An 11,864-nucleotide genomic window follows, 5' to 3' on the forward strand; every position below is an offset into this window, starting at 1 on the left:
TCCCTTCTGGCCACTTCCCATCGTGGGCCCCACAGCTGAGTGTGCACTTGGATAGCTGAGCACAGCAGAGGGGGCTGGTGGGCGTCTAAGTTGAACCTCCCCTATTTTCCTGCAGATTCAGGCCCCACAGGCCCCCAGGGGAAGACAGTTCTACCAGCCTCTGAAGGACTTCAGTTCAGCAAACAGCAGCCTGTGTCGGAGCTGGAAAGACTAACTCGGAGTCAGCACTGAAGGGCATTCAGACCTGGTCCTCACCTGGAGTCAAAGAGGGTGCCGTCCAGCAGCGTGCCGTTGTAGTGATACCTGAGGAAGTCCCCGCTCTGGCTGCGGCGCTCGCAGTTCTCAGGGACCACCTTATTCTCGACGGAAATGCCATCCTTGGGGTTGTGCAGGTCCAGTAAGGCAACATCGAACACCAGCGATGCCTGCCCAGGAATGTCCTTCCCTGGGGCGGAATGCAGGAAGGTCATGACATCAGGACACAAGAACTGCCACTCAACACCCCGTGTGTGTGTGTGTGTGTGTGTGTGTGTGTGTGTGTGTGTGTGTAACTCATTCTTTGACAAATGTTCTTGGGCGGTTCCCCCTGGTGTCTCACCGTGGCCGGCAGGTACAATTTGAAGCCTGACTCCCTCAGGAAAAGGAGCAAAGTGACATGAATGACATAAAAGACGACTACGACCATGTTGTCTACGCTTGTGCTGGCAAATCAAGGCTCCACGTGGGTACCCCCACATGCAAACGCCAAGACATACCTCTGTGGGCGTGTTTGTGTAGAAATGCAAATGACATTTAAAGGCACAAATTCCAAAGCTCGGGTCTGCTCCTACCTAGACGTGTTCTTTGGAATACACAGCCAGTTTTTTTCAAAGAGACAATATGCAAAATTAAATCCTCTAGGTGCCTCCAAAACCAGATATAAATAAAATTAAAGTTAGCTGAGGTCAGAGAAAAAGTGACACCCGCAACCTGAAATATAAAGAGTCCTCGAGTCGTTTCTATCTCGCCTCTGGATGGCACTGCCTCTCCTGGATCTTCCGACAGCGAGGAGTCCTGCGTATCAGCAACCACCAATAATGACCTCTAAGTGCAGTACTTTGGGATGAAAGTGAGTTCACTGACGAACCACCGACCTCAACGCTCTGACTTTGGGATGAAAGTGAGTTCACTGACGAACCACCGACCTCAACGCTCTGACTTGCCACTGTTCACCAGGCAGAGGAGGAGGCCTGGGCAAGTGAGCCACGCGGTCCTTCCCTCAGGGGGATGATGAAATCGGCTGAAACAGGCTGCTGAGTCAGCCTCCGGAATGCAAGGTGTGGCCCATCCCCAGGGTGTGTGTGTGTGTGTGTGTGTGTGTGTGTGTGTGTGTGAGGGTATGCAGTAGGATATGCATCTTTTGTACTTTTCTGAATCTTGTAATTTAAGAGAAAAAAAGAAAACCTTAAAAGTCACCTCAGGGCTTACAATTTTCTAGCATTAGCACGTACTAATTGACTGTTCGTTGTCATTTTTTCTAACAACTTTATTGAGATATAATTCCCATACAATTCACCTATTCAAAGTGATACCTGGACAGCTGAGTACAGTGTAAAGTTTTTAAAGAGTTATTGTTTTAAATAAACCTTTTTTTAATATTTAAATTATTAATTCTTTAAAATAAATAAGTAATGTTCCTCATATTTAGCTAGGCATTTAGTTTTATGATGTATGTCGGGTGCACGTAGATGATGTCAAAAGAATTTGGGAGCCAATGCGAACGAATGTCCATGGGCAAGGATGAGACCACCGGAGCATCGATAAGATTGGACTGTCTAGTTCGAATCTCATTTCGCTGGTGGGAAAAACACAGGCTGGGCAGTGGTTGGCGTCCAAGGTTATAGTTTACGAGGCAGTGGCAGACGGCTTCCTTGTGAACGCCAATGACCGTGAACACGTGGAGGTTCCCGCCACTCAGTCATCAGAGAGCAGATGAGCTGGACTAGCAGTGACTGCCCCACACGACTGTGCAGAGACGGAAACGCTGCGTCTGCACCGTCCAGGACAGGAGCACTCGGCCACGTACCAGTAAATAGTCACAAGTAGCTAGTGGCTACCATATTGGACAGTGCAAGTCTAGACCAACAGGTCTGGGGTATTTCGTGTAGCAAGTTGCATTAATCACTGCAATAAAAATAAGGACAGCCCTGGCCAGTGCGCCTCAGTTGGTTGAGTATTGTCTGTGCACCAAAAGGTTGCCGGTTCAATCCTCAGTCAGGGCACGTGCTCAGGTTTCGGGCTCCATCTCATGTCGGAGGCATGCAGAAAGCAGCTGATCAATGTTTCTCTCTCACATTATTGTTTCTCTCTCTCTCTCTCTCTCTCTCTCTCTCTCTCCCTTCCTCTTTCTCTAAAAAAAAAAAAAATCAATAAAAAATCTTAAAAACAAAGAAAGGACAGATGAGAGTGGCATGAGAGTGAGAAGGACTTACCGTCTCCATCTTCTCCGTAGGCCAGAAAAGGAGGAATGGTGATGATGCGCTTTTCCCCCACACACATCCCCAGCAGCCCTTTATCCATCCCAGGAATCAGCCAGCCAATTCCCACGTAGGTGTCATATGTTTTCATGCGATTATGACTGAAAACCAACAAGAAAGGGGAGAAGTTCCATACCAAAGGGCATTTCTAACTCACCCCTCAGTAGGGTTTTTGTTACCCACATCTCAGTTGAGCAATGAACCCATCCCCATGCCTGGAGACGTGCATATATGGATCTTTGCTCCTAATCATAGAGCACACGTCCTAGAATTTTATAAAAAGCCTGTAATTAAGCCACAGCAATTCACAAAATTAGGCTTGTTCTTCTGTCTAACCGAACACACCTACAGTGAGGGGAAAGGATCACTTCCCCAGCTTAGCACCTTCTGCCCACACTTCTCGAAGCTTCCTATACGTGCAGCCTTCCCCTCCTCCTCCCGTGGAAAAACTACAAAAATGAACCAAAAAATGCATGAACTCCTTGGTCATAGGGCCCTTCACTTAACGAGACCTCAAAATACTGTTAATTTCGATAAACCCTGTTCTTAGGTTTTTCTAAGATATTTTACAATGCGGACTCTGGCACTGTGAAGAAGTTAACGCTGGTGAAAGCTGGGAAGAGTCCGTTTCCTGGTTCCTCCATGGGTGTGAAAAGCAGGTGAGATGGAGGGACTCGGGGCATTTCACGGATACGAGCATGGATGGGACTTACCTGGAATCGAACAGTGTCCCGTCCAAGAACGTCCCGTTGTAGTGATACCTAACGAAATCGGACACCTGGATGGTCCGAGGGCAGCTCGGGGGCTTGAAGTAAGTGTGAACCTGAACCTGATCTTCCGAATTCCAAATATCCATCAGAAGAACGTCAAAATGCAGCAGTGAGTCCGGGGGGATCACACCAGCTGGAAATGAGAGAGAATTCACACTGAGGAGCTGCCGTCGAGGGCTCAAGGGGACACTGGCCTCCAATCCCAAACTGAGCCCCATGTCCTCCAAATGAAACAGAAAGAAAACAGAAAAATAGAATGTTCCTCTCAGCCAGGGTAATACTCACTACACCCGTGTTAATAACGCCTTACTTCACATCTAGGAGAAATGACCCTAAGAGAAATTTTAGCTGTGTGTGTGTGTGTGTGTGTGTGTGTGTGTGTGTGTGTTCGCTGGTTCTTAATTTCCTCCCCACAATCGAAAGCTTCCAAGGATTCTCCCAGCGGCCTGACTGAACAGCCTGCAAATGTTCGGTTGTTTCTGCAGACGTGTTGACAAACACGGAACGAAAACTTACCAACGCCTTCACTCCCGTAAGCAAGCTTGGGGGGGATCTTCACAAACCGCCTCTCGTTCACGCACATCCCGACCAGGGCCTGGTCCATCCCTGCGATCAGCTGTCCTTTCCCCACAAACACGTTGAAAGTGGAGTCTCTGTCGTAGCTGACGACCCAAAAGGTAGGGAGAGAAAGAAAAGTATAAATAACGTTTCCCTTAGTGAAACCCAGCTGTGAACATGTACCCGCGGACTGAGTGAGGTTACTGCCAAGCAAAAAGCCTACAGAAGAGTTACTGACATGGGAACTGTTCTTATAGCACTGGAATTTTTTAAATTTCTGTGAATATTGCCAGCAAGTCTAGTTAGATAGCATCAGCATAACTCCCCCGCATATATATTATATATATAATTTGTTTTGAAAAATAACTTCCAATTCTACTAAAATTAGTTTGCTCCATTTCTTTTCCTTTTTCTTTTTTTACTGCAGAAAAAACACACTTAGGGCAATGAAACAAGGACAGGCACAGAAGGAGCAACAGGAGAGCCCAGGCTGGGCCGCTCTGGCTCGCTGGGAGGTCAAAGGAAAGGGGCCTTGCGGACAGGTTCAGGGGGTGGGCCTGGGATGAGCTGCCGCTGCCCACTGCTCCCCTGGCTGCAAGTCTCATGGGGTCCCTTAGAGCTTGGGGAATACATGCCTGTGGGGGGAAAAGGAGGGAGAGAATGGCATGGACATGCTCCCTGGAGGGAGAGCACCCAGTTTACTCCATTTCTGTGTGATTGGTACCTAGAAACATCATCCTAGCCCAGCCGGCGTGGCTCAGTGGTTGAGCAACAACCTATAAACCAGGACAGAAGTCACAGTTAAATTCCCGGTCAGGGCACAAGCCCGGGTTGCAGGCTCCATCCCCAGTAGGGGGTGTGTAGGAGGCAGCCAATTGATGAGGTTTCTATCTCTCTATCCACCTCCCTTCCTCTGTCTCTAAAAGTCAATAAAAACATTAAAAAACAAAAAAATACATACAATAAAGGTTGTATGGCCATTTTAAAATACCAGATTAAAAAAGCAATAAAAATTTTAAAAATAACAGACTTCTGTTATGGGGATGTAATGTACAGCATGGGTCTATAGTTAATAATTTCCATATTATATTTCACATTTGTAAGCTGCTAAGAGCGTAGGTCTTAAAATTTCCCATCAAAAGAAAAAATTTTTGTAACTACGTATGGTGACAGATGTTAACTACACTGTGGTGATCATTTTGCAATACATACAAATATGAAATCATTATGTTGTACACTTGAAACTAATATGTAATATGTCAATTATACCTCAATTAAAAAATTGAAAAAAAAAAAACCCAAACAGATTTCTATTCACTGGAAAAGAGGATACACTCATTAAGAGAAAAGTGCAGGTTACAAAGCCACAGTATAAAACAATCCCATTATGGATCTACATATATAGGTGCACATGAAAAAATCCACAAGGCGACACATGAAAATAATATCAACGATAATCTATGGGTAGGAGATTACAAGTGATTTGTCTTCCCTTTAATGCTCTCTTAATTTTCAAAATGATCATGTAATACTTGTGTAATAAAACACTAAGAGCGGTTGGATTATACCTCATTAGGATACACTGCCCTTCATTTGGTAAATGACTTCCACCTTTTCTTCCTTTTCTCTAAAAAAAGGCTGGGGACAACAGCACATCCTCCTCCCACTGGCAGGGCAGCTTCCTCAGGCCCCACCCCCACTTCCCTTCTTCCCTTTGTCCTCAGTTTTATGGCCCATTCAATAGCCTTCCTTTCTCCAAGGTCAGTGAATAGAACAAAAAATTCCAAGTGCAGGCCAACAAGCCAGAGGACAAAAGAACTGGTCAGCTTTGTGCCCTGGGCGGCTTTACACCTGAACCCTCAACCTCTGGAGGACCAACGGCCGCTCCCTCTCCCTCGAATGCCAGCTCTGAATTCCACATGGCCGTGGCCGGGCCGGAACCACCATGCCCCGAACCACCATCTAACTGGTGGGTTTATGTTAATAATGACCAGAACTCAAGGCTTCAAAGACTCCCCACACCCAGAACACGCACAGACAGCAACAATGCACAGGCTGAAGACTACTTTATAACTATGTTTTCCATCCACAGCACTTGAATATAGAACATTTTTTTAAAGAATGCATTTATATATATATATATATATATATATATATATATATATATCTTTTTAAAAAATTGGTTTCAGAGAGGAAGGTAGAGGGAGAGATAGAAACATCAACGATGAGAGAGAGACATTGATCAGCTGCCTCCTGCATGCCCTCTACTGGGAATTAAGCCTGCAATGGTGGTATGTGCCCTGACCAGGAATTGAACCAGTGACCTCCTGGTTCATAGGCTGACGCTCAACCACCAAGCCACCAGAATGTTTAATAATAACTACTATTTAGAGAGTGTTTCTGATGTGAGGCACAGAGGCAAACTCAGTTTTGCCATATACTCCTCATTGGATCCTCATACAACACTTTAAGGTGTGTGCGGATACCTGGGCTCGTGAAGGTGAAAACACTTCCCAAACTCACCTGGTTAGCCAAGTGGGGGGGGAAAAGCTAGAACCCAGGACTGTTCAACTCTTACCTTTCAGGCACAGGGCCTCCCTAGACTGCTACTGCCTCGCAGTATTAATTTCTTCATTTGATGACCCCGTAAACGAAGTGCTAAAAACAGAAAACACCTTCTAAAAGAACATTTACATACTCAAGAAACTAACGGTGCGAGGCCGGCCAGTCTTATTTACTGCTGAAAACCCTGACCATCTGGAAAAATAAAGCTGTTCTGAGCACATTTGTGCTGATCAGTACAACTGGCACACATTCCCGTGCAGCGCCCAGCCCGGCGCTGGTCATGAAAACGAAGCTCGGGAATGAGCCGTTACACAACCTGTCCCAGCATCTGGCTGATGGACACCTTTTGCAGACATCCCAGGCCGAGTACTGCGGAAACAGATGATACACCCAAAGGAGGCAGTTCCAGGGAAGTGTAATAAAGGGGGCTGTGTGCAAAAAAGTGTGTGTGTGTGTGTGTGTGTGTGTGTGTGTGTGTGTGCCGGGTGCAGAGAAATGACAGGGAGATGCAGTACCCAAGGGGACCAGTAGGGAGTACTGCTGTCACAGATGGGCCTGAAGGATTCAGGGACAGAGAGGGTAGCTCAGAGCACCCCACAGAAGCTAAGCTGGGACCTTAGGTCTGGGGACACCGCCCACCATGACTCTACAGACAGGGAGCCTGGGAGATAAATATCTCATCTTTATTCACCTCCCTCCCTCTGTTCTTTGGCTGATGCCGCATTGGCTGAACCCAACCAAAAGCCAAATGACAAGGAGGTCGCTGATATAACCCCCTTGTATCACCGGAACGGGGAAAGTGGGCCTAGGAAGGCAAGTGGAAATCCTCCAGCACCTCCAACACCCCCCTTTCCTCTCCACCAGAATATTTTTTCTCCCCTGCTCATTCTCTGCTGCAGACCCTTCCATTGCTGCCCCTGACACCTGTACCTTCCCCTGCCCCGAGGGGGGGAGGTGCAAGGGGGGGGATGGGAGGTGCCTGCGGTACTCTCCAATGATGCTCTTCACAATTATCAGCCCAAAGCCCACTAAGACTGGAGGCATCATGTAAAACCATCACACGCACCTCCCTCAACTGTATACCCACAAGCACACACCACCTGGCAGCATGTTCCTCCGGATAAATGACTATCCCTGGCTGTATTCTTAAAGCACAGATACCGTGGCTCTATTGGTAAGTGTAGGTTTCAATCTGCAATGAGGATGAACCTTGAGAAGAACATAAGGCAAACTGAACACATTCCCTCTCGGGTCCCCAAAGCCCATTCCTTCCCCAAGCTCCCAAGCTCCTCTTTTTTTTAAACATTTGTTTTTATTTTTTTAAAATATATATGTTTTATTGATTTCAGAGAGAAAAGGAGAGGGAGAGAGAGAGAAACATCAATGATGAGAGAATCATTGATCGGCTGCCTCCTGCACGCCCCCTACTGGGGATTGAGCCCGAAACCTGGACATGTGCCCTTGACTGGAATCGAAGCTGGGACCCTTCAGTTCGCAGGCGGACACTCTATCCACTGAGCCAAACCGGCTAGGGCTCGAGCTCCTCTTTTTAAATGGGGACTTAGAAAACCAGAAAGGAGTTCCTTGATGTCAAGAGATGGCAACTACATCTTGGAAGGTGGAAAGGGAGTGGATGAGCAGGAACTGACCTAGAAATGAAGAAACAGAATCTCGATGAATAGAAAGGGGATGTGGCCAAGGGTGGGTGCCCTGTGCCTCCCAGAGCCTGCGGGTGGAAGGCGGCAGGGCAGAAGGAAGCTTGGAGCTGTGTCAGAGCATCCCACCCAGCAGGGCATGTAGTAGGCGCACAATAATATTTACTGAACCTCTGGACCCTAAGGCCTGCAGGCTGTGAATGAAATGACCAGATGCTTGGTTTGCCTGCTAAAGATCACAGGAACTGCTAAACTCCAGTCCCCCAAGGAAATCCGAGCAAACAAGAGGAGTGCTAGGAATACGGCAAAACTCCTAAAAGCTGAATCAGGACTGGCTGACCAGGCGCTCCAAGACCTGGAGAGTGAGAGCAGGAGTCCCACGGACACCTGCAGGCGGAAAGCTGGTGTCCTCTCCTAGGGTCTGGAGCAGCAGCCACAGGGGCGTATTAACAAGCCCACAGAGGCTCCGAATAAAACCAAACCAGGCCAAGGGCTGAAGGGCTGGATCTCTTGGCAACTGCAAATGCCCATAAGCTGAACCATCACCAACTGCTCCCAAGCGCCAGGCAGAGATGCAGGAAGAAAGAAAGCTCTGTGGAAAGAAAGGCCCTGTGAGGTTTATGACTCTGGTCGGGGTGACAGCCATCCAGCCACGGTTTCCCTCTGGGCACAATCTCCGAATCAGCAGCCAAAGCCCAAAACACCTTAGATTTCTCCTCCCTCAAGTTCTTCGAGCAGGAATAGCAAAGTCATCCCTAATAATTCATAAAATCCCAAAGGAAAGGGGGCCCTAGAGGGAAAACCTCACATTAGTAAAGCACCTACTGTGTGCCCTCCACTGTCCACACTGCAGCCACAGGGACCTTCGTAAAACACAAATCTGGCCCCTCGTTCCCCTGATTAAAACTCTCCAATAAAAAAGAAGAAAGAAAACTCTCCAAAGGCTTTCCATTGTCCTTAGTCAAAGTCCATACACCATATCCAAGCAGGCAACATCCCTCTAAAGCTGGCCACAGCGCCTCTCTTCTGGCCTCCTCTCACCTCTCTTTTCTCCCAGCTCAGGCCACAATAAACAGACTGAATGTCCCCAACACAATGCTCCCACTCCAGATCTCAACTATTCATATGCTCTTCCCTTAACCAGACACACCCTCTGCTCCCTACAACCCTCACCCCTCAGCATCTCCCAGTAAATTGTAACCCTCCTCAGGTCTTATCCCTGAAACCCCAGGACTCCATCCGGAACCCCACCCCAACATGACATCCGGTTAAGCCTTCCGTGTGCTTCCATAGCTCCTTGCTTTTCTTCCATCGTTTATACATGGCAGACCACAGGCTCTGGCACTAAAATGCCTTGGTTCAAAGCCCCACCCCACCACTTAGTAGCTAGCGACCTTTGGCAAATTACTTGAACTTCTTGAGCTTCGGCTTCTTCAGTGGGAATGAGGTATCTACCTCGCTGTCTTGTAAGTTAAACAAATTCATCTGAGATTAAATGAATTCATGTATGTAAGGACATGTGATAAAAACTCCATGTGAACTCTATGTGAGAAACTGAAGTGTGTGCTATTCTTCTTTCTGTACTACCTCACTATGTGATTGCTGAACTGTCAGTGGTAGGGGCAGGGGGGGACAGTCCCTTCAGGGGCAGACACTGCATCCAAGTTTGCTGAGTGGACGGTAGCCCCTCTGTGCTCTTTCCACTGCCCCACACCGCCTCAAAGTGGTTGCCATGGCTACAGGGTAGAAAGTCTCAGACAACTTGTGCTAGTGGGAATCCTATATAATAAAAGGGTAATATGCAAATCGACCAAACAGTGTAATGACAAGTCGCTATGATGCGCACTGACCACCAGGGGGCAGATGCTCAACGCAGGAGCTGCCCCCTGGTAGTCAGTACGCTCCCACAGGGAAATCACCACTTAGCCACAAACTGGGCTGATGGCTGGCAAGCGCAGTAGCAGTGGCAGGAGCCTCTCCCACCTTTGCGGCAACACTAAGGATGTCCGACTAATGGCTTAGGCCCGCTCCCCATGGGCCTAAGGGGAGCAGGCCTAAGCCATCAGTGGAACATCCCCCAAGGGCTCCTGGACTATTAAAGGGTGCAGGCCGGGCTGAGGGGGACCCCCTCCCCAGTGCACGAATGTCATGCACCGAGCCTCTAGTTATTAAATAACACCAGTGTAAGCAGGAAATTCTTCCCTATTTCTAACTAAAGAAGCAAATGAAAGAAGACACACAAACGGTCAATAAACACGTGAGAAGATGCTCAGCATCATTAGCCTGAGGGAAATACCACTTAAAACCACAATGAGATACCACTTCATACCCACCAATAATTAAGTGGCTATAATTAAAAAAACAATTATAGGTGCTGGGAGAATGTGGAGCAGTTAGGACCCCCATGCACTGCTGGTGGGAATGCAAAATAGCACAGTCAACTGTTGGAAAATGCAGTTCCTCACAAAGTGAAATAGAGTTGCCATGGGACCCAGCAATTCCACTCCTCGTGCTCTATGGTTATTCCACATTTTGTTTCCCCATTTATCAGTTGATGGGCATTCGGGCTGTAGTACTTTCTGGCTATTATGAATAATGACGTGTGAACATGCATGCACAAGGTTTTGTGTGGATATATGTTTTCATTTCTTTTTTGGAGTGATGAAAAAAAAAATGTCCTGGAATTGGATAGTTGTGATGTTTGCACAACTGTGACTATACTAGAAACCACTGAACTGTACATTTTGAGTGAATTGTTTGGTATGTGAATTCTACCTCCAAAACAAAAGAAGTGATTGAAACAATAGTAAGCACACGCATGTCTGAGCACTTGCTATGGGCCTCATAGCACGCTAAACAGCTTTTGTAGATTCACTCATGGTCTACAATTTCAAAAAACAAAGCCAGAGAAGGTAAGAGAAGGCTTAAAAGGACGAGTTCAGTAAGGAGCCTGCCCAGCCTGGGCACAGAGCGGATGCTCAACAGATCTCTCTGCCTAGTCGGGTGACTCACTGAGATGTGCCCCAACAGACCTACTAGTAACAAAGCCTTGCGGGGAGGGCCTGGAGCTGGAGCCGAAGAGGCCTGTTAACTCTGGACTTGGATTGTCCGAGGTTTCAGTCGGCCTCCACTTAGACAAGTGTCTTCGCCTCAATGGCCTCAAACTTCACTGGCTTAGTGAGGGTAATGACAGTACCAACCTCGGAGAATTGCTGTAAGAATTACGTGAGCTCATTCTACGGAGAGCACTTAGAACTCCCCTGGCCCGTGGTCATCTCTCCATACACACAGCGGCCGCTATCATCGGCTGGAGCACCGCAGACTAGGTGAGGGGCCTGCGGGAAGGCACGCGAAGGGGGCGGCGGGCGCTCAGCCACAGTGACCCCGGGGTCGGTCGACCCACGGAGTGGCTCTCACACGGGTTTCGCGCGTGTACATGAACTGGCAAAGAGGAGGGGCGTGACTTGCCCCAACTCCGCTGCGCAAGGTCGTGTGGAAGATTCCAGCCCGGATTAGAAGACCTGGGGAGCCCGGATTAGAAGACCTGGGGAGCCCGAGGGCCGGGAGGGATTTGAGGGTCGCGGGGCTTAGGGGTAGGAGGAGGGAGAGGGAGGAGCGCGGGGTCCGCGGGGCGGAGCTGGGGGAGGTCCGTCGGGAGGGAAAGGCCTGTCCGGAGAGAGGGAAGCGGGAGAGCCCGCGGGGCGCGGTACCTGGAGTCGAACTTCTGGCCGTCGGGGAAGGTCCCCACGTAGTGGTAGCGCACGAAGTCGCCGCTGCGCACGGTGCGCGGGCACTCGTCG

General features: G+C 48.4%; 2 protein-coding genes across 3 annotated transcripts in view; one reads left to right on the forward strand and one right to left on the reverse strand.

Moving 5' to 3' along the window:
• Positions 1–11,858, reverse strand: part of FKBP9 (FK506 binding protein 9) — a 28,469-nt gene extending 16,611 nt beyond the window's left edge. For both annotated transcript variants that reach the window (XM_023751052.1, XM_006085431.3), the window contains exons 1-5: positions 11,775–11,858; positions 3,803–3,948; positions 3,230–3,419; positions 2,472–2,617; positions 256–445 (exon numbers count right to left, since the gene is read on the reverse strand). In XM_023751052.1, the coding sequence (XP_023606820.1) occupies positions 256–445; positions 2,472–2,617; positions 3,230–3,419; positions 3,803–3,890 (614 nt within the window). In that variant the 5' untranslated portion in view covers positions 3,891–3,948; positions 11,775–11,858. The remainder of the gene's footprint in view (positions 1–255; positions 446–2,471; positions 2,618–3,229; positions 3,420–3,802; positions 3,949–11,774) is intronic.
• Positions 11,125–11,864, forward strand: part of LOC102432598 (retinitis pigmentosa 9 protein homolog) — a 16,232-nt gene continuing 15,492 nt past the window's right edge. The window contains exon 1 of the mRNA XM_023751055.1: positions 11,125–11,390. Coding sequence (XP_023606823.1) covers positions 11,218–11,390 — 173 coding nt within the window. The 5' untranslated portion in view covers positions 11,125–11,217. The remainder of the gene's footprint in view (positions 11,391–11,864) is intronic.

This window comes from Myotis lucifugus, unplaced genomic scaffold (genome assembly GCF_000147115.1).
Source record: "Myotis lucifugus unplaced genomic scaffold, Myoluc2.0 scaffold_18, whole genome shotgun sequence".
Lineage (NCBI taxonomy): Eukaryota > Metazoa > Chordata > Mammalia > Chiroptera > Vespertilionidae > Myotis > Myotis lucifugus.